Consider the following 23,959-nt stretch of genomic DNA (forward strand, 5'->3'; position numbering starts at 1 on the left):
AAAATTCTTCCTTGTGATGGTGGCAGAGTAGTGGAGACCTCCAAGACTGAGGTCTCCGCAGCGAAAGATACCCGATGCCCACCTCCTATGTATGAGGGGGGGATCTTGGTATAGCCCCCTTCCTCCTCTCTCCGTACCTCCGACTGATGAAATCCAAGATGGTCGCCGGACATCTTAAGTATCCGATAACCAGCGCTCTATGCCTGTAATGGCAGCGCCGGTTATCGGGGAGACTGGAGGAGTGACAGCGGTCCGTGAGACCGCTTGTCACTCCTAAATCAGGCACCCATCTTCTTCCTTCTCCTGTCCCTGTCAGTGAGAGCCGCTGGCTCTCATCTGACAGGGGAATGCCTGCGCTTCTCTATAGTAGAACACACTCCAGTGCTGCCACCTGAAATAAAAAAGAAAATCAAATAAAAGAAATAAAAGTTTGAATATTTACACTAAGTACTAAAAAATGCTGCCCAACTCCTGGGCACCTAAAAAAAACTGAGGAGGAAGAGGCGGGGGGATTGTAGAGGGGAGGGGTCTGTAGGCAGTACTAAATGTTAACTAGTTAGGTGCCAACTCCCAAGCTCCCCTCCACAACCCATGGTAAGCAGTGTCCCCCAGACTGGATGAAAGAGAAATTAACTTTTTTCACTTTCTACATGGGACTACAGTAATCATTTGCTTCATATAGCTTAAATGCCTTCTCCATTAGTACTGATTTGGCTAACCCTAATTTTCACCATGGCACACAACGGATTTCCTTTCAACCTTGGATAACAAATTGGACTATATTGTAGAAAATTATTTGTGCTACACTAAATGTTTCTCACTTTTTCTGATATCGAAGACAAATTAGCAATTTGTCCCAATGGATTCAATCAATATTTAAAATTAAGAAACTTCTGCCAAACATTTTGACAAATATTTCTAATACGACATTAACCCCATTTAAAACACTATGTCGAAGGGAGCATCCTTCAAGCAAATGATGAGGGAGTCCACGCAGAAAGACACAATATAAGCCTTAATCACAAATGGCGACAGAGTATCTGAAATGTGGGAAAGAACCTAGGATACAGTGATCAGCAAGTAGTATGGTTTAGTATAAAGACAGAGACAGACTCATACCACACAAAAACAAAAAGGTGTTAGATTTTAGAAAGGCTGACTTTGTAGAGATGTGAAAATGTGGAAATGACTCTTTGGCAGAGTGGAAAAACTTGAGTGCAGGAGAGGTGGGAAAAATTAAAAACGTGCAATACTAAAACCAACAGACCTTTGTATCAAAAGTGTTAGGAAAAGCACAAGGAAAAGAAAGCCAGTGTGGTTTGCAAAAAAAATAAAATAGCAAGTATTGTGAAAGCAAAAGAGATGGTCTTTAGGAAGTATAAGCTGACTCAGAATAATGAAGACGAAGATGTGCATCTCGTTAGACAAAAGGCGGCTAAGAAGGTGATCCGATGATGTGCAAAGGCACAAGATGGAGAAAATGGCCCAGTCAGTAGGTTAAGAGGGGCCAAACGTTTTGTTTTTTTAAGGTATATAAAGTGAAAAAATTAAACCAAACGGAGGAATAATAATGAAACGAAAAGATAGAAAATCTTGTTGAGGGAGACAAGGTAATAGCAGATCATCTTAATTATATTTGCTCAGTGTTCTCTACAGAACGAGCCACAGTTAAGTTGCATATAAATTCCTAAAAATGAGGTAGATACAAGTACATTTTACAGAGAAGGCCCTAACAGAGCTCTCAAAGCTGAAAATGGATAAATCAATGGGACTAGGAGGGATACATCCAAGGATACTAAATGAACTTAAAGGGGTGCTGGTAACACCATTAACAGAATTATTCAACCAGTCACTAGCTACAGGAGTAATTCCAGAAAACTGGAAAAAAGCAAATGTAGTCCCACTGCGCAAAAGTGGAAGCAAGGAAAAAACCAGTGAGCTTTACATCAGTAGTAAGGAAATTGATTTAAAAAGAAAGAGTTGTAGAATATCTCAAATCCAGTATATTACAGGATCCCAAATAGCATGGATTTACTGGGGGGAGATCATGTCAAACAAATCTTATTGACTTTTTTTGACTGAGTGATTAAAGTAATGGATCAAGGGAAGGGGGGCATAGATGTAGCTTATCTAGATTTTAGAAAGGCTTTTGACACTATCCCAGGTTGCAGACTTGAAAGCTTGGGATTCAATTTTAAGATCGTTAAATGGATACGATCTTGATTGCAGGATAGAAAACAGAGAGGACTTGTAGATCGTGCATTCACAGGAGGTAAACTTTACCTGTGGAGTACCCCAAGGATCTGTACTTGGACTAGTGTGTTTTTAATATCTTTATTGGAGACATTGCAAATGGTATTGAAGGGTAAGTATGCATTTTTTGCAGATGACACAAAGATATGCAACAGGGTAGACACACCAGGAGGGGTAAAACAAAAGATGAATGATCTAGGTAGACTAGAGAAATGGTCAAGAAAGTGGCAACTACAATTTAATGCAAAAAAATGCAAAATCATGCACTTGGGTCTCAAAAACCCAAAGGCTAAATATAGTACTAATGAAAACTACTGAGAGGGGAAGGGAAGGGATCTAGGAGTCACTATTTCAGGTGACAAATGCAGGTAAACAATGTAACAAAGCAATGAGAAAGGCAAGTCTGATGCTGGTTGCATAGGGAGAGGAATCAGTAGCAGAAGGAAAGAAGTAATAATGCCACTGTATAGGTCATTGGTACGGCCTCATCCAGAATACGGTGTTCAATTCTGGAGGCAATATCTCCAGAAGGATATGAATACATTAGAGACTTTACAAAGAAGGGCAACTAAAATGGTACATGGCTTGCATCATAAAACTTACCTGAAAAGACTAAAAGATCTTAATATGTATAGTTTGGAGCAAAGAAGGGAAAAGGAGTACATGATAGAAACTTTTAAATATATCAAGAGTTTTAACATTCGTCAAATAAAGAGAAGTATTAGAACACAAGGACATGCAATGGAACTGGAGGGAAGTAGGTACGGACACACACACACACACACACACCTTTTGGTCCATTTTTAGTGTCCTTTTTTTATATTTAAGGAAATATATTTTAAAGCCGGCCCTGCTATTTTTAAAGCTCTAACAAATGTTCACATTATACAATTGTAGCCCCAGATTAAATAATTTATGAAAGGGAGAACTTTTACATGAAAAGTGATTTAGTAACAAAATTCAAAATAAGTATGTGTGTTGTACAAGGTAAAAGAGGAAGTACAGAAGTGGAAGTTCCTCAATCAATTTATAGGCTCATAGCAGGTGCTTGAAAGGGTGGGGTTATCCTAAAAGGAACAAAAACACAAATAATTCCCCCAACACACTGCTATAGCCAGCAAAAGACCTGCCTTTTCTACTGTAGATAAAAATGCAAAAGTCTTCATTGCACACATTTGCAAATGTATGTTAAAGCCACCCACCACTCCAGGGCGCTTTTGCTAATAGTGTGGTCCTAACTCTAAACAATGAGAGTCCCATATATTTGGGCCACACATATGTGTTTCCCCCTGTGTACTCCCCCTCAGCTACTGACTGATAGCTGAGGGGGGAGTACTGGTGCTGAATTGCTGTTTGGAAGCTTTTGGGGGTACCTTTTTGGTAAGTTAGCTCTCAATTTAAAAACACATATGTGTGGCCCAAATAAATGGGACTCTCATTGTTTAGAGTTAGGACCACACTATTAGCAAAAGCGCCCTGGAGTGGTGGGTGGCTTTAACATACATTTGCAAATGTGTGCAACGAAGACTTTTTCATTTTTATCTACAGTAGAAATGGCAGGTCTTTTGCTGGGGGGATGTTTTGTGTAAAAGAGGAAGTGTTTTTCTTTTACAGCAAAGGGAGCAAGATATCAGACTGCGACAACTATAAACAATGTACACAACCAACACAAGGAAACGGTTACAGGTGTCCGAAGAGAACCAGTGACATTATTCAATTAGAACTCGTTACAGACTCACATCTGCAGTTCCTGTTCTGTTTCTTTTTGCTTCAACTCACAACGACACAGACTTTGAGTTACATTCTCTGTCTCACGTTTAAGAGCCTCTCTCTCTGCGGTTAGCTCCTCCACTCTGGCAATGAGACTTTTTCTAGCCATATCAACTTCACTCCTGCGGAGAAATAGCAGAAGAATATTCACAAGACCTGACTATTATCATATATAAAAGGTCAAGAGTCTATTCGTGCAACATGAAACAGAAATGAAGTTTCCTGACCTACGGCAACCCTTTCCCTAAAACCCTCACCATGACATACTATTGTGAATATATCAATGTGCTCACCAGAAAAATAAGAGCATATTGGGGATAGCAGCTACCTTACTAAACAAAACCGGGGGCTGCACATATATATCTTTTTATAATTATTTGCAAACGTATCAAAAACATGTATGTTTGGTATTTAGCTAAATGCTGAATTTTACAACAAGATTTTAATTCAATATATTACAAACACTAGTTTTCCAAAGAAAAATAATGTAAAATGCAATTCTATTTTATTTACTTTGATAGTAGCATATTTGTACAGTCTCACAGATGCCCATAAAATCAGATGCAGATGGAGAAACACGTGGAAAGCTAAGCGCACTGCTGTATAAAAGACAAGCACTGGTGGGATATGTTTTGGTAGTATCGTTAACTATTATGAACCATGCACATACAGAATACACATGTTGCAATGCTTCACCTCAATTAGATGACATGCAGGATTCATCCTTGCAAACATTGTTGACTATACATCATGCATTTGAACTATGATAGAGCTTGCTTTTAGTCTGCATTTCTCTATAATTAAATGGCTGACCTGGTTTTCATATTTAGAAGATTTGTTAATGTCTTTGAAATTGAATAATTTCAATTACTGAAAGGGACAGTGGGCATTAAGCATTATATGACTAGTAAAATCAAACTGTGGGCAATGTTTACAGTTGTATAATTGTCCACTCTAGCCATACTACAAACATCAGAAAGAGTTTTTAGCATTGCTATCCTTGTACAAATTTGAATGTTCTCCCCATGTCACAATTGTTTCCTTGTGTGTTCCCCGTTCTTTCTACAGTCCAAAAATATAGAGGAACTACATGGGCAGATTCTGCTCTCTGACCCAAAAATCAAATGACAGGATCAGGATTTAAATAGTTTGGACAGGAGGTTGGTCAAAATGGGCAGTATACAGCTGTTCATCTTTCAGGTCAAGTCGCCGAATCACTTCCGGCTTCACTGTAGCTGGTTAGTGCGGTCAGAAGATTACTGTATACACAGGCTGAAGGAAGTATTCCTCAAACTGCCCATTCTGCCATTTCTGATAATAATCCTATTGATTGCCAACATTGTATAAACTTGTGATCCTGAAGAAGCTGCACACAGACACTGTAACATGTGCAGACAACTATAATTGTAAGTGCACTGGTGCAGGACCAATATTTCGTAAAAAAAAATTCTATGTTGGTGCCATATTAATACAGTATAACAATCACATGTATGCCTGCACAATGGATTAGTGTTTGTGTACAAATTATCATCAGCTATTCATATAGCACCACTAATTCTGCAGCTCTGTACAGAGAACTCACTCACATCATTCTCTGCTCCATTGGAGATCACAGTCTAAATTCCCTAACATACATACACACAGAGACCGAGAGAGACTAAGGGCAATTTTGATAGCAGCCAATTAATCCACTAGTATATTATTTGGAGTCTGGGAGGAAACCAAAGCAACCAGAGGAAACCCACAAAAACAAACTCCACACAGATAAGACCATTGTAGGGACTAAAACTCATGACTCCAGTGCTGTGAGGCAGAAGTGCTAATCACTAAGCCACTGTGCTGCCAACTACAAATGTGTAGATGCATGCTTCCTATGTCACCCATCTATAACAGAAAAAAATATCAATAGGAAACAGCCCCCTCTTCCAACAGAACGCTTACCGATTTTTGGAAGAAAACAATTGTTAGACTTACTGTGCATCTCTGAGCTGTGCATTCTCCACAATCAGAGCATCAACAGAATTACCAACACCTAAGAAAAGGGGAAAGAAAATAACTTTATTTAAAAAAAACCCACATAAAACAAAAAAACAGATGACACCAAATATAACAAAGCAAAATATATAAATGTATGCAAGCTAGGGCAGGGGCAACTGTGTAAAAAGGTGGAGTGGCTCATAGCAACCAATAACATGTCCTTTCACTTTCATATCGGTACCTGAAAAAAATACATACAGTTGCTAAGAGTAACACCACCTTTTTTTGTGCAATTAACCGTTAACCAGTCTTCATAAATACCCACTGAAATATTGAAGGTCCAGTTACCATTTCACTATTTAAAAAAAATAAAAAATTACATTAAGTACATTGTACTTCCATTCCTAAATGCCAAATATATTTACCAGATTGTAGTCATGTGTGATAAACAAAAAGTAACTCCCTCCCCCCAAAGAACATTGGAAAAACTTTCATTTCACACTAAAAATTGGTCTAATCACCTTAACAGCTTAATTCTTTAATGCTTAAGTGTTTTTTGGGAATACAATTAAATTGCAAACCTAAATAGGGATTATTGACCCAAGTGTAGAATGGACTGTACAGTAAGCAGCTAAATCATACCTGGAAAAGGTTCATGCACAAGATTTATGCATTTATTGTATACCCTACATTTTACAATCCTTGTATGTACTATCAGCCCAATTTTATAGGGCTCAATGATCCCTATTCTGAGGTACATTATAGTTGAACACTATTTTTTTTTTTTTTTTTTTTTTTTTTTACATACCATTATACTTTTCTCAGAGGCAAATCCCACAATTTGACACTGGAGTCATCACACTGGCTCATGAAAAACAACCATATCTATATACCCTTGCTCCAGTCTACCATTACTTGATAACAGTTTTGTTGCTGAGAGAATGTATGTGTCCCTCACTAGCTTTGGAGAAAATAATTAATCTGTAAGAATCCCTTTTCCTCCAGCACTTTAGTTGTTAACAGAGCTTCTTGTGTGGAGATGTCCAAGAGAGGAGTTGGGAAGGGAAGGTAATTCCAAAACTTCTGTTGAGCTCAACACTGCTTTATGGAAACCCCATGTGTACAGCCCAAGAAAGGTAAAACTGCTCTCTTGGAATAAGTAGTATCCTGAAGAGGAGTGGGATTGCTAGCTTTTGCATACTCCTTTTAAATAAGAGAACCAACCCACCTCAAAATGAATTGACCCGAGGCAGTTCTGTCATTCCCATTGGCAAAGAGCAATTCTGACAGTGGTAATAGCAGTTTGTGGGGGTTTTTTTTTGTTGTTTTTTTTTTTTACTATATTAAGCATATTCTTAGTGACCGCACTACACCCACAAAGTGTAGGCAGACAGCCTCTACTTAACTGGGACTTGGTCAGAGAACAGAAAGAACAAGCACTTGGTTAAGTTGAAAACCTGATATGACCTTTTGGAAGGATGCATGGATTGGTCCTCAGGACCATCTTGTTCTCGTGAATAGTTGAACAAAAGCAGCTACCGCCAGCTCCAACAACCTATGTGTGGGGTATATGGCTGAGAGCAAAGCAATGTCCAATAATGGCTCAAAGACATCCACCTGGAAAGAAGAACGAACAAGCTTTACGTCTCATGGAAAAACCAGGCAAGTGGATCGAAAGCCTGGGCAAAGAGTAGTCCACAATGGACATGCACGGCCTTGGATAGATGGTCACATTGGACAGAAATACTGGGCTGCACTCAAATCTGATCTTTGCTAAAATTCTTGGGATAAACAAAAGGAGAGATAACAAATAACCCACATGAAGGGATCACCAGTGAAAACATCTGAAATGCATGCAATTCCACGTGTACCCAGTGGTTTATGCCTGTGGCCATAAGATCTATGTCCGAAAGACCTCACAGTCTGCTCATAAATTTCATCAATGCAGAGACCACACAGAGGATGGCCTGCAATATTATACTCCTGGGATATAGATTACCAAAAGAGTTGTGTTGGCCCACTCTGCCCAGCTGCAGATCAGCTCAGTTTCTGTCATGGTTAAGGTGCTGCAGATTCTGCCTTTGTGACATTGTCCAACTGACCTGTATTACCTTGCCCACTACAGAAAGAGACCACCCCTTAAGGGTCAAGAGAGTTATTTTGATTTCTAGAACAGTGATCAAAAGAAGAGTTTATGGCAGAGACCTCAAGCCCTGAAGTTTTGCAAGTCCACACTCTAAAGATTGGTGTCCAATCTAAAACTGACATTCACTCATCCATGGAAGTATCCAGTCACTCACAGTTCTGAACCTTCAGAGACAAATGGACAGAGGAATAGATGATAAAATTACCTATCCCACTCTCTGAGAAGTTCCAGTTGCAGAGAACATATGTGGAATTGTGTATAAAGGATAACTTTCATGGTGGGCACCATGACCCAAATAAGGCCAATGAAATGGTGAACAGACCCAAGAACCCTGCACTGATGTTCCTGGTTACTTTCCTGGGGGAGAAAAAGAAAAAGTTGTTGAAAAGGAGCCAGAGAAAGCTCATACTCATGTCCCGAGTCAGAAATTAGCTATCCAGCTGCTTGCAATGTGGTCTGCATATGAGTTTCTGCTGTCTTCCAAGAGTACGCTATGATCATAAGATCCTGCAAGTAAGGAAGGATGGCAACACCTTGACTCTGAAGATAGCAGTCATCACCTTGGTGAGTATCCTGGGTGTAGATTTCAGGCCAAACATTTGGGCCTGTGGTTCTTCCCAATGACAAACTATAAGAACCTCTGGTGCCCTTTAAATATAGCAAAGTGGAGACCATTGTCCTGAATATCTAGGACTGCCGTAAAAGTTCCCTGGTTCATGACGTTTTTACTTGGCAGTCCAGAATAGACCATGGGTACATGCACCATGCATGTAAAGTGGGGGTCCAAGAAATAAAAAAGCAAAATGTAGCAAGTTCTTCAAATTCAAAGTGGTAAGACCCTGAAGAGGAAAGCCAAAACTCATCGAACTGCTCCCACAGATTTCACAGATACCATGCAATCACCCTTTGACAATCTGTGGAAAGTGAGAGGAAGGCTTCACCAGGACAATTTGGTTAACTCCACAGGCTTGCAGTTCACTCTCTTGGCTTCTCCCTAACCCTAACCTGCATTGCACTCATCAGAGTGTGTTTTGAGCTAAAATAAAGTCTGGACTTGCATGCAGATTTCAGGGGGACGCATAATTAAACAGATTTCGAGGCAGAAAGGTCCTCTTGCTATACTTCTCCTGAGAAATAACCTTCTCTAACTGGAGGGATTTCCCTGCAAAGAGACTTCTTAAAATTAAGCTACATTGTCAAGGTCTTAAGCCATAGGGCCTGATGGACAGTTACATAATTGATCGAAATATGGGCTATTAGTTTACTCATGTCAAGGACTGTATCAAGCTTGAGCATAGCATCACTTTTCAATGGCATTTCCTACCAAGACGATGGCAAGGGAGAAGTATAATGCAGCACCAGCTGTAATGAACATAGCATATAAGAGATTGTCCAGCCTCCTATTGACTGCTCTGACATTCTGGATACTGAATAATCTACAATAGGATCAGTGAACCAGGTCTAAGGGCTAGATTTACTAAGCTGCGGGTTTAAAAAAGTGGGGATGTTGCCTATAGCAACCAATCAGATTCTAGCTGTCATTTTGTAGAAAGTACTAAATAAATGAAAGCTAGAATCTGATTGGTTGCTATAGGCAACATCCCCACTTTTTCAAACCCGCAGCTTAGTAAATCTAGCCCTAAATGTCTTCCAGTACTGACGGTCAAAGCATTTTAGGTTGAAAATGTTTTGTGGACATATCCCACTCTTGAGGATTAGAGATCATTTGGGCAGTACTACATCCAAACTGGGAGAGAGCTGTAGGATCTGGGAAAAATAGGTCACTTAAGTTTCTTGGATTTTCTGTTTCACATCTTATCTTGACAAAAGTTTTCAGAAGCAAAACCCGCATTGAGCTGAAGTTTACCTCTAAGGGTTTTTATGGCTACAGCATACCAAACCTATTTCATACTCCAATATTCTGCTGAAAGTCTGAGGAATGCTTAATTAAAAAGTGTAATTAGAACACACAACAATATGCACCAATAAACAGAACTAATCATTTGTTTTATTCTATCAAAAATACTAATCATTTAGAAAAGGTTACCTTGCAAGTCAGCACCCTCGTCTACACATGAAATAAATTCTGGACTTGTTCCACACACCTCAGCAAAAAGCGAATCATTGTTACGCTCTATCTCTTCCTCTTCTGGATCCGAATGCTCTTTTGGAGTACTTGAGTGAGGGCAAAAAACACAGAAGTGAGGGAACAAAAAAAAAAAAATAAAAAAAAAAAAAAGGCATGTTTTTTTCCGTGATATGTTAAAAAGTGTGATTTCGAGATGCAAGAACAAATGTATATTACAGCAATTTTTGCATTTGTATCAGTGCAACAGTTTAGATTTCACATCTATGCCAATAAAATAATTATACCTCTATAGCAAAATTAGATATTTTTTCATTTGCACAACATAAATATCAAGTAGTGCTTGAATATAAAAATGCAAGTAGTCTTAAAAGCTTGCAATTACTTAACACAATTTACTCCAATAATCACTAATTCCTGGGTCTGACTTCTGTCAGCCAGTCACAATTTTCAATCTAGCAAAAGTTTACTGCGACTATTAAATGTCACAAATTTGGAGGCCGCAATATACTAGAATAGATTACAGGCCCTCTCAAAAACAGGGACCTTCCTACCTTCTGTTTTCACAGGTGTGGCGGTGCAACAATTAAATTGGTGAATGTGGGTTAACTATAGTACATTTGAGAAGTAGTGTGGGGGAATGGGGAAATTATTTTTTAAATGAACCATCTTTAATTAAAACAGGTGAGTAAGGGACAGGACTATTGTGGGCAATATTAATGGGCCTTTAGGGATTATTGAAAACATTATTTTGTCTACCTTGCATGTCCCTGTATTACACACACACACACACACACACACACACACACACACACACACACACACACACACACACGAACTGTAAGACCTTACAAACAAGTTTGCTCCAATCTTTCTTTTAAGAATGTACTAGAATGATCATATTCTTTTATAGGACTCTTCGAAAAAGGTAGCCAAACCTGCTGTATATTTAATTTAGATGTTCAAGAGCACTCCCTTTCAGTGGTGTGTTTGTGGGGCATTACCAAGGACCAAATTATGAATAGTATATTGGTCTACCAGAATAGGCTTCGCATGGTTTATTGGTCATTATATACAAACATAGGCTTTACAATCATCTGTTTGGCTCCTAAATGTATAACAATGTTCATTCTGTATCAGTAGAGAAACTACAAGGTTGAAAAAGGAGGAGACAAAACAGTGTTTAAAGGGCAGAAGGTATACTTCAATTATGTGCATCTCTCTTTAAATCATAAGGACAAAATGTATTATGCAATCCAAGAGAAGACAAAATCCAGTCTGGTGTCTAATTGGATGAAGCAAGTAGTTGTTAAACTGGTATACATTTCGGAAGTCACCAGCTACAAGCAAGAATTCTAGCAAAACAAGACCCATTTTAAGGTTCGTTAAAACATAGTTTTGAAATAATTTCTATAACTAAATGTTTGTCTTTCTAAAATAAATTTAAACAAATAAAAAGCTGAAGGATACAAATGAGACTGCATTTCACAAACAAGGTAGTTTGTCAATCTAAGTACTGTACAAATAATAATTCACTTAACAAATTGTGTGTTTATAATCAGGGATCAGACATTTGTGTTAACATCTATATAAAAAGGCAAATGTGTTTTTGGGGGGGTGAAAAATAATATTTTACAGATACAGCAGTTCTCCTGTTTTGCAGTAAAATACAGGGTGTGTGTATACGTGATTATAAAAACTGGAGCAACAACATTCTAGAATTACCTGTTATGCAGGAAATACAACATTATAACCAATCCATTAAATGCCTTGTTTATTTCATACAGTGTTCTATATCTAGACATGTAGTTGAAAGCAGTATTCCAAAAATTACAATGCTGCATATTGGGATCTATTTTTAAATGCAATGTCGCAGATGACAGACAATTTTTAAATTAATTAATTTCCAGAAGCCACAGCAAAGAATGACCAGTGGTGTTAGTTGTGTGCAAACATTAGCCAAGGTAACAGAACTGTCTTGTTTTTGTTACATTGTAGAATGAATCACAAACATAAGTCATTAGATATACATATTGGAGCCTAAAATATGCATATGCTGCAAATGACCAATTCCTTTACATTGCGATGTAATCAGCAATAAAACAACTTGTACATGTCTAAACGCTGCCTACAATTAAGAAGTCATTTTATTTATAGAGTGTCTAACCTTGCTTCAAATGGTTCAGAATTCAGTTTCAGTTCTGGAGTGGAGTTAATAATGTCATCAACCACAGACTGTGTTTCTGGCTGAGGAGGTTCTGCAAATTAATAAATAGTAACATGTTAAAAGATAGCACTGAATGTTACAATAGTCAACCTCAGAATATGAAGAAAAAAAGCGTAAAATAAATGTAATAAAAAAACATAATGCTTATTAGCAAGTCTGAATCTAAATTCCTACACTAAAACAATACATTAATCAAGGCTGCACTAGCTAAACATATGAAACATTTCAATGATATTTATACAAATATGTTCATAAGTTTTTAAAACACAGCAATTACTTTCAATAATAAACGTAACAAGTCAAATTCCTATTTCTGACTGACTAAGATTCCCAGGGTAATCCTGTGCACAGGGCCGTCTCTTCCATTGGGCACGATGGGCAGGTGCCCGGGGGCCCTGCAGGCAATTTTTTTTTTTATTAATACTTACCTTGCGGTCACATCAGCAGTGATCCGACTCAGTGGCGCGGAAAAAAGAAGAGGATCGGACTTAGGTAAGTTAAGGGGGCCTATATATATATATATATATATATATATATATATTTTTTTTATTTTATTTTAGGGGCCCGGTACACTGCATTGCCCGGGGGCCCGGTACACTGCATTGCCCGGGGGCCCATAAAGTAGTTAAGGTGGCCCTGCCTGTGCAAATACAAAAATTCTAATCAGAAACATAAAATTAAATTAAATTTTAACCAGTCCAATCTTGTACTTGGACTGGTTGAGTTAGTATTGCTAGATGAAACTCTACCGTAAATACTCAGCTAAGTATGCAACCTCTCAAAATATTAATTAATTCATAGCAACTCCCTCTCAAGTCTATTACATACAACAGTCCTAATTTCACTTGTGTTACACCCCATCCCCCAATCTCATTTGTGTAATGATCAACAGCAATCCCCTATCACATGCATATTGCAGAGACAATAAAGTGCATTACATTTTACATAATTTAATACACCCCAACTGGCACAATCAACAGACTGCATTTGTACCCTACTCTTCACTAAGATTTTATTGGGCTCTGCTTCTTTCATGAATTCACAAAACAATTTAGAACATAAAGTCTCTCACAGTTATATTGACAGGGTTAAGCATAAACCATCAACCACATACCCTTTAATACAAATGTATACGCCTACACCACTTCCACATATCTACAACAAGTTAAAAGAAGAAGAAATCATGGGAATATCAGTGCACTCCTCACATTATAACCACTGTTTCTATCTCCAGACAATCTGCAAAGATACTAATGAGAGTTCATGCTGATCACTCATAGCCAGAGTACAAACCATAAAGGATTAATTTATTTCAGAGCACTATTTGCAAATATATAGCGAACAGTCTTGTAATATCAGTCATTATAACTTCCAGTCCAATGTTTTGCCTTTTTACCTGGGTCTTTTTCTGTAACCCCATCTTGTGGTTGAAATTCATCTCCAAGTGGTAGAAAATTAGTATCGGGAACCTCTTTAGGGAGTCCATTCATGTAGACTTTAGAATTGGCCTTTATACTGTCCAGTATACACTCCTAAAAAGGGAAACATTACAGTCACCGGTCAAAATTATTTTGTCCATTTAAAAAAACAAAACAAAACAAAAAAACACTCCAGGGAGAATCAGTTCAGTGATGTGATTTTTCACAGAAAATTAGGCACGTTACCATGGGAATAAGGTATTCCTAGTATAAAGATATTAAAAGCCACAACAAGGTGTTCCATGACCATAGTCAAGCACAAGGCTGCAAGCACCTTATATACTTGTCACAGAATTTTATTGGGACTTTTAGGAGTAGATTCAATTCACTGCGTTGCTCTTTAGAACAATGCGGCTGTGCAGCCATTACCACAGTAACGGTAGTAGCGCATTATTACCATTACCGCGTTGCTCTAAAGAACAATGTATGTTATAATACATACTACAGACAACTCCCCCCCCCCCCCCCATTTTTAACTATTTAAACTAAATTAATCAATGACATTTTGGTTCTGCAGCTAAATCCTGAAAAAAGTAAACATTAGGTAATAAAATATCACCAGGCAACCATGATGGATCAGGAACAAGTACAATTAAAATAATATATTTTATTTTAAGACTTATCTGAAATAGTATATGTAATCTACTACAATTATCTAATTAACTGTATAAAATATGTATGGTCTACTACCTCATTATTTAAAAGATCTGAGTTTGTGGTACATCAGACCCAGTAACATGAATTACTCATTATAGAAACAATATGGGCAAAATATATAAAAACATGTATCTTGAGAAATATAGAAAATCTATTTCAGGATTCTTTGGGGATAATATACCACCCAATCTGGTTACTTCTAACTGTAAAAGGTCTATAAGTTATATAGTCTCAGAGGAACCCGATACAAAACACTATTTGCAGCAACCACCAAACCAGCAACGCTGCTAACTATCCATTCTTTTTGGTCTATGCAATATTTGTTATTGCAATACGAGAATTGTGAAAGGCTTTATTGATTTTTTGTCTTAGACAATACTTTGTCGATTAAACAGTAGTAGTGTTGCCCAGCTCCATATTTTTTAGGCTTCCATATAATCCCTCGATTTGCTAGCTCTGTCATTTCAGCTTTTTTTCTGGTCACCATAATAATCACTCTTGAAGCAGGGGCTGCACTGCTGCGGGGCAATTCGTTTTTTCTTTTTTCTAAGTATAGTTTACCATTTTGAGATGATGTTTATAAAAGAGACAGTTTCTGAATTCCCTATCATTAAGCTATAATGAAAGACAAAGTAGCTCATGACAACTGTTTAAATGCTTGAAAAACAGGTTTATTTTTTAATTTTTTTTTTCACCACCTCTAATCTCCCTCTGGATTTTATCTTTAGTGCAACGAGTCCCATAGAGTGTGTCACATCCCCATTTCTTAATGCAACTGTTAGAGTTGTTCCTCATTGGGGTTAATGCATAATCTAATATAGTGCTAGATGGCAACAACAACATTCCGCAGGAATGGAGGGGAAACTAGAGAACTCTAATTAAATTTTGTGGCTTTGATGTTTTGGAGCATTCTCAAAGCTATTTTTGTAATCACCAGGCAGAAGCTCAGTAGTTATACTATCACTAATTAGTGATTTCCATCCACTGCAGGCCATCACCGCAGAAAGGTTTACTAAAAAGGTTGCAAGAAATGCAAATTCTGGCACATTACTTGTTAGACGGAGTAATATATCGTTAAGGTTGTAACAAAACTCAGAGATATGAAAAGCCAAAAATCCAATAAAAACACATCCTATAATATTTTGGGCTCATGATATTGCCCATTAAGACCTCAAGAAGGACTTAGTTCAGTGCACTATTTGCTGGTACTTTATACAGCACTTGCCGGTTATTAGACAACATACTTGCTTTCAGCAGAAAGAGTATAATTTCAGTGTTATTTCTTCTATGAATTTAGAAGTGAGGTTGGTAGTACCCTGCTTTGTATTATTTGTCTGCCAGCACTATTAATGTTTGTAAGGTCCACAGATAACCTTTCCAAGAAGCTAGGGCCTGGGCAAAGGAAGTCCTGTTAAGATATGGGTTAATGCTGCAAAACAATGTGGAAGACTATAGAGAGGGAACTGGACAACAACTGTGGTCATGGAGAGTTTAATCAACAAAAAAAAAAAAAAAGAAGAATTGTCAAGTTCAGCAAAAACACACACACACTATATTATTATACATATTATACATACACACACTCACATACATACACGCATATATACACACACGCATACATGTACAGATATTGCATCAAGTTCAGAACTATTATGTTTATTTGACCATAGATTAAAGTCAGAGTTTTTAAATGTAAAAATGTATAAAACCTTCTCATGGCTAAGAGTTTCCAAACATCCACTGTCAGGAACACTTTCTAGAGAGGATGGTGCTTCCTGGAAATCTAGCAGCGTTATCTTCTTTTCTCTAAAAATAAAACATACGACACAGAAAATGTAGTAGTCCACATTAAAAAGAGTCAAGTGAGGAAATTTACAAATGGAATGTTTGTCACGGAATGAACAGTATAACCCAGACTTTTATCTCTCAGTGTATTATTGTCTAGGACATATGTACAGGTAAAGAACTATCCAATTATTACACTGGAGAGAAGGACATTTTATTTTATTTAGGAGACAAATTAATAAATAGGTCAGTGTACCAATACCAGACCTGACACATAGCTAGTGGATTACTCGTGGAGCCAGATACCAAATCTTAGACAGTTGTCTCCTTGCTGCTGAGAATGACCTTGAACCATGAATTGCAAACATAAAGATCTACTGGCAAAACTCTTAATTTGATCATATGGAAGAGATAAGTTAGTACTTTTTTAAATGACACCTATACCGTATCAGTATCTGTAACAGCTGCTCTTATGTTTTGCTAATGAAAATATTGAAGCATTCAGTTGTATTATCACTCTAACAGTGGTTAGGGATAGCCTTTGTGACAGCTGGGATACACAGTTTATGGGTCTGTGGTACATTTTGTAGTTGCATCACATGTACAGTGACACAAGTGGGCAATCACAGAACAGGTAGAACTTCCCAGGAAGAAATGAGTGAGGTCTGTAGAGGCCTGTGGGGAAGCTGAAGTTTAGCAAATAGTTAAAGGAAGTACTGATGCCTGGAATAGTGTACAACACCCAACTAGAAACTGTCACTGGACAGCCAAGTACTAGTAAAAGGACTATTCAGGGCAAGGCAAAAACGGAATTTGCTGCTCATTCCAAAGGAGCGCCAAAGGTGGATCTAATATTGTTTTAGAAAGCATTGATATGACTGTACCTAAACCTTAAATTGGTTGCTAAATTTTGCATATTTCATTGGAAACAAACTTTCAACCAATTTCTGTAAGTGAAATTTACGCAAAATATTTCAAGATCTGTGTATATTTTAAAATATTTCAAAAGAGGATGCATGCTCAACTTGAGTCTGCACGCCCTAACTCTACTGCATTTGTATGTTAACACCCCAGATTCACCTCTCCAAGTGCAAGATACGTGCTTTTAAAAATATGGATGAAGTTATATGCATGCACAGAGAGACAATTTGTCGCCAAGTCTCCACGTATATACCCAGTCAGACCCTCAAAGTCTAGAGTATTTTGCAAGTATAGTTGCCCTAACTCCCTCCCCATCCCAAAATAAAAAATAAAACAAACCTCCATGAAAGTACAGTTCAACAAATTAAGATTCACCTGGGGAGCACGGCTATAAGGCAGTCTAATAGTAGGAAAAGAAACTCTCGTCTTACCCCAAACACCATCAAATACAAAAGCGTGGAGCACAAGAAAATAAAAACACACATTTTTAAACTAAAAATGTGCACTTGGATAATATAAATTCTATCATACATTGAGTATAGATCCCATATTGGGTAACACAATATGAGAGAGAAAAATACAATCCCATTTTGAGGTAAATTTTTGAGGTTGCACCATTTTAATCAAAGTAACTTAGCAAGGATCCTGCAGAAGTGTTTTTTCAATACTTTTTGCTTTCTTTTTTGTGATTCAACAACTATAAATAAGATACTGATCCCAAAATGCTGATATTGTATAAATGGCACATAGCAAATAAAATGTATAAAATGATTTGATCCAAACCGTCCCAGAATATGAAGTACAAAGAAACTGAACATTGACTATTGTATACCATTAAAAAGGACATTTTCATCCTTAAATATTAAAATTGCTAATACAAATGTTGCCAGGTTTGGTTTTACTACTGTGTCCCCTTAAATACCTTTAATCAGCACTGTGAATCCTAGCGCCAGTTTTCTGGCTTCGCATGTTCTCAAAATGCAGTCTTGGTGTGGGGCAGATAGCCTGCAGCGACATCCCAGCAAGGTGTGTGGGATGTAGTCGAAATATCTATACTGTTATAATGTTGACAATCATAATGTCTACACATTCAGACACATTTGACAAACTGTTGACAAGGCTGGTTAAACCGGGGAGGAGGTGCCTCCTTTCATTTTGTAGTCCCCATCTCCCTAGGGGATCCAGCACCCTACTGACCAGCCTTGGGCTGGCTGGGCATTATGTTGGAGAATCACGCGCTGCAGTTTTCCTTGCTCTAGTGCCACCAGCCCAGGCTGGCGAAGTCTAGTGCTGGTAATTGTAAATTTGGGGGAGATGCAAGCTTTCTGTTCCTATGATTTTTGCTAGTTCCAGCCTAGGTTGGCAGCATTAAGGTTGGTTTAACGATTTGGGAGGGCCACATAATTTGTTTTTGTAAACATTATGACAGTGTGTACACATTTTACATGTCAACATTTTGAATGTGCAGACATTATGAACATGTAGACATTATGACTGCTGACATTATAACAGTGTAGACATTTTGAAGGTTGACATTATGAATGTAGACATGAAATCACCACACTGCCTGCAGTCCTAAGAATATATAGCAGTGTGTTACCAAGTGAAATCTAACTAAATAAAACTAATTTTGTAATGTGTGAAAGTGGCAATGTACTTTTTTATTAATGCCATATTCAATGTTAGACAGTCATTTTAGTCATGTTACTTCAGTGTTCCTAGTGGATGTACTACATAAGCAGGGTCTCAAAATTCATTTAATTTGGAATCATGCTTAAATGGTCTATTATACACTGTTCTATATATTCATTATCCAATTTCAGGCAACCCATAATTCTGTACCTTGATTATATCTGGGAAAATATAAACCCTGTGATCATTCAGTTGTTTGGTTTATTTCTGAACAGTGAGACAGATGCCTTCTATGTCAAACAAGCATGGTACACATTAATGAGTTCTCCTATTATTAGGCTGACTAAATGCTGCGAGATGCACAAAAACAACCACCACCTACAAATTTTCCTGAATCACCACTGTTAAGTATAGTCCTGTAAGAACCACTTGCTGAAAACACCATAATTTAATTTAATAAGGTTTCTCTGTTCGAACCTATCCCTCCATTCACACTAACATTTCTAGAGGTCTGAAAAGATAACCGTAGAAGGCAGATAACAAGGACATTGATGCTACTGAGGAGTATTTTGTGTAGGTCTCTGCATATACAAACAGGCAATGACTCCAACAATATAAACCAGGCTGGCTCTGTGATTATAAATTCTACAAGTTTGTAACAGTTTAACTGCACAGTTTTGCTATGTATAAGTTAAGTCAAGTGTGTTATACATGGAAAAAGCAGTTAAACAACAAGAAACACTTTACCATATTTTTAACAAATTATTGTTACCCTGGCAATTTACCTAAAAATGAATTAACAGCCCCGGCAGCACAGAACGACGTTGATGTGCACGCCGACACTAATCTATCTACAGTTAAGGGGGCAGGTTTAGAATAGCTTAAGGCTACATTATGTAAGCCTTACTAAAAAAACATTGTAGAGGTGGCAACTCTTTCAATTGCCTCTTTAAGTGTAAAAATATTAGTGTCGGCGTGCACATCGACGTCATTCTGTGTGGCCAGGCTGTTAATTCATCGCATTCACTCTAAGTAAACAGCCATGATTAACAATATGTTGGGCTGCTGAGGAGTCGCACTGAAGATGTCACAGCGAGTCTTGCCGGGGTTTCCAGGATCAGGGTTTAATACCCAACCTGTTTTTGTCAACATTGGTAGATTCTGTTCCGACATACCAGCCACAATTACATGTTCTACCATGAGCACCACGAGCTTCTCAATATTAGTGTAAACAAGTCAAACAATACAAAGCCAAGAGATTTAACCTGCATGGACAATGTGCAAGTGGTAGCCATACAGGACAGCAAATAAACATATCACATAAATGTGTTTCGATATCACTCACACTCCCTGAAGTGGCGTGTTCCGTCCAGAAAGTCGTGCCGCTTCCAAAGAGAGAGATCTCTGGTACCTTAACTCTTTGTAACTCTTCACTATCTGTAGGAAGTATGTCAAGGTTAGCCACACGGAATGTTCCATAAATCGTAATGGACAAATTACATAAATCAATAAAAAGGTAAGAAAAAGAGAAAGCAAGATTTACCGCAGGTATGAAAACACCAATCCATTAATTATTCACCAACTTTGTACACATAGGTGTCACATTACAAAAATCATTCACACAAAGCGAAAATGCACTCAATTATGTACGTCAGAAAATTGGCAAACTTCGGCTTTGTGTTTTGCCTGTCATAAATGATTCAGATTGTATTATAAGCTGCTACACACTTTTGCATAAGTGCATTTCTAAAAACTTGCTATTAGGATAATAATCAGTTGCTCAACAAAATAAAACTAAAAGCACAGAAGCGAACAGTTGTGCTCTGTTTAGTTAATAATATCACTATGGTTCGCTACTTACCTTAGCATGGACTTGTGTGAGTGAGACCAGTTCCTTGTTCAGAAGCGCCTTCTGCTCCTCCAGGCCAACAACTGATGTAGACAGATATTACAAAGTAAAACAATAAATGGGACAATTTTCTAAAGTTGCAGTTGACCTATGAAAGGAATTGGATTCTACTACGAGCTAATATACAAACCCACAATTACATGGTTGTTGGAATGAGTGAAGAATACCATTTGTAGACCATTTTATTTTCAAAAGACTAAATCAAGGAGCTGGGGGAGAAAATTCATAATTCAAGCAGTTATCTAAAGACGAACAGAAGATGGATATAGCTTTTTACAATGTTGCAATAATATTGCTGCACTGCAAAAAATGTTATCCCTTAATGCCCTAGTGTACAGTTTTCTTGAACTGTAGTCCGTTAGCAATCAGAAAAGTTGCACTGTATGTTCAAACACAGCAGGGAGTCATTGCAAATAAGAAAGAATTACCGGCATTAAACACCAAATTAGTGTGACAATTCTACAACTTTTGAATGAGAGTGCGGAAGAGGATCGTGCAAAAGAACAAAGAAAAATCACAGAGACACGCATGCTAGAAGGTATCGGTACATAAATACCACATAGTGGTCAAACATTTATTATTGTAGCACTGGTCAAAGCACACCAATCATAGTCAAATTTTATTAATTTTATCTAAAGATAAAATTATTCATAGCACCATATCAAATTATTGAGGAGTCAGACTCTAGCATTAAAGAAAACTAAGCAAAAGAAAAGCTAATTACAGCTCAGCATCTAACGCTCATCCAGTACACCTTGCAAACAGTTTTTGGGTGAACAAATAGAAAGAAATTCTGACCAGAACTTAGCTAAATGCATCTAAACAATATTTACAACAAAAGATCAAAATCGGCCTTAAACAGTCATGAGGGAGTAAAACAGGACATCACAGCTATGACAGCTGATGACCTTGCTTGTGGAAGCCTCAACTGCAGACTATATATTTAGGTTTAGTTGCACAATCCCAGAAACCTTACCAGGCCCCAGAATAAAATAAAATTGCTCAGCCAATAGAAGGGGGAAGCATACATTAACAATTACTTACTCTGATCAGCATAGCTTCGTGCTTTCATTTCCATATTTTTAGTCTGAGCTTCCATAGTTAGCAAATTAGCTTTGAAAAGTTTCCTTTCCTGTTCAATGCCATCTTCCATCTCCATGCATCTCTAAAAAGAAAGCACAAACAATAAACACACATCAGACACATATACTGGGTGCCAAGTGTACTGGGTGATCTGTAACAAGAAGTTTTAAGGCTCAGGCCAGGTAGAAGCTTTTTTGTTGGGCTCAGATTTACATGATTTTTTAATACAGCATCACTATGGCTTTTGTCTCTTAGAGTGGACAAACACACGCACTTATAAAAAGGAGAAGCATGATAAGAATATGTAGACAACAACAACAACATCATTGTATCTCATTAAATCTAGAAAAAAAATTGACATTTATATTAGTTTTACACTCAGTATTTACATTTAAAAAAAAAAAAACATATAAAAAGGATGAGATTTCAGTTTGTAACTAATGCTGTACTAGTATTGGACTACTGGTCCAATACTGGCAAGTCAAACCATCCAAAAGAGTCCCCAACATTATGTTTATCATTAAAAACATCGTAAAATAACCCATTTCAATTGTATATAGTTACATATTTACTAAGATTGAGGAAAGACAAAAGGCAAGTGAACCAGGACGGCACTGGGATCCTCAGCAACCCCCTGCCAGAGTTTGCACATGCGCCGTTTCCCCATACCCCCGTGCTTAAACCTATCCCTTCTCTTTTCGGGGGATTCAGAATGTACAAAGTTGCACACCGACCCTGCCACTGAGTTCAAGCAATTCGATTTTTTGTGTTTTTCTTCTCACAGTGGGGGTAAGCCATCCTGCCACATATAGTTCCCGAATGAATCACACCAAAAATGCAAATTAATAGGTGTAACTTTTAAATCCAAACAAAGACCTGTCCATTACCACTTCCATTGGCAGAAAACTAGAATAGTAGACAGACTATGGAATGAAGAACCATTTTCTATGCTTTCCAGAGGCAACAAATGTCCCTTTAGCTCATTATACACATCTTTGTACTGGCCTTGGATAGGTATATACATAGTAGTTAAGTCCCCTCTAAGGCGCCTTTTTAATGCGGGCTGGTTTAAACCAAGGTGCTCACAGAGTTGTCAATCTTTACCTCTTCTTTGCTCGGAACATGTTCTGCCTTAAAGTGTGTGGAGATAGAACCACCTGCAACCAATCAGATCATCACAATGCTCACAGCAGCAGATGTGTTTTCTTACCTGTGGACCGCAGTGACCTTCACTATTCACTTGTGATTATGTTGGTGAGGACAGGGCTACAGAGAAAGCGTCATGATATGAGGAGAAGAATGTAGGCAAGGAAGTCACAGACAAAAGGATAGTAGAAGGAAAAGGATTACCAAGAGCAATGAGCAGTAATTTGAGGCTCCTATCAAAGGTGCAGTAAATGGTGTCAGGTAAACGTCTAAAACTATCCAGAGGGGCATGGCTAGGCAGCCATTTCAGGTGGTCGCATTCCACGTCGGCTCCTGCACTTAAATTAGGAATTTGGGGAATTACCTGTAAATACTCGGCACATACTCCCTAAATTTGGCACCAGAGGATTGGGGCACTGCCCTGGATACCCCAGCTGCAGCTGGTCACTCGTCTCCCCCTCCCGACGATACCGCAACTGGTTCCCGCCGCGCTGGGCCTCTTTCAGCTCCTGACCGCCCATACAAGCCCCTCAAAAAGACAACTCCCTGGGGCTTCTCTAAGCGGAGCTCCGCTTTCCATCGAGCCCCCATGGCACTCGGAGCCACAGACGCCGCCATCTGACGAGATTAGGTGAGCGGGACCCGGAGGCCTACTTCCGGTGAAGGCCTGGGGCTCAATTTAAGACCTACCCGGCGGACATCTCCACTTCCGGTTCTGCCGCGGGGACTTCCGGTCAGGCGATTCGTCCCAAGGCTCCCTGCGCTGGGCCTTCAAGTTAGAGCCTGTGACTGGGCTGGAGCTCGGGGGTTCCTACCATCAGGGGTCTGCCAGCAGCCAACCACCAGGCGCACTTCCGGCCTGACAATCAGCGGCACAGGTGTATCCCCC

The 23,959-nt window shown here is 38.3% G+C and overlaps 1 protein-coding gene across 2 annotated transcripts in view; it reads right to left on the reverse strand.

Annotated features, from left to right (window-relative positions):
• Window positions 1–23,959, reverse strand: part of LOC142107562 (C-Jun-amino-terminal kinase-interacting protein 3-like) — an 87,771-nt gene that overhangs the window by 46,620 nt on the left and 17,192 nt on the right. For both annotated transcript variants that reach the window (XM_075191063.1, XM_075191062.1), the window contains exons 2-10: window positions 21,886–22,006; window positions 20,794–20,864; window positions 20,278–20,369; window positions 16,304–16,400; window positions 13,856–13,991; window positions 12,400–12,490; window positions 10,194–10,321; window positions 5,998–6,055; window positions 3,993–4,145 (exon numbers count right to left, since the gene is read on the reverse strand). In XM_075191063.1, the coding sequence (XP_075047164.1) occupies window positions 3,993–4,145; window positions 5,998–6,055; window positions 10,194–10,321; window positions 12,400–12,490; window positions 13,856–13,991; window positions 16,304–16,400; window positions 20,278–20,369; window positions 20,794–20,864; window positions 21,886–22,006 (947 nt within the window). The remainder of the gene's footprint in view (window positions 1–3,992; window positions 4,146–5,997; window positions 6,056–10,193; window positions 10,322–12,399; window positions 12,491–13,855; window positions 13,992–16,303; window positions 16,401–20,277; window positions 20,370–20,793; window positions 20,865–21,885; window positions 22,007–23,959) is intronic.

The sequence above is a fragment of the Mixophyes fleayi genome, chromosome 11, assembly GCF_038048845.1.
Source record: "Mixophyes fleayi isolate aMixFle1 chromosome 11, aMixFle1.hap1, whole genome shotgun sequence".
In the NCBI taxonomy this organism is placed as follows: Eukaryota; Metazoa; Chordata; class Amphibia; order Anura; family Limnodynastidae; genus Mixophyes; species Mixophyes fleayi.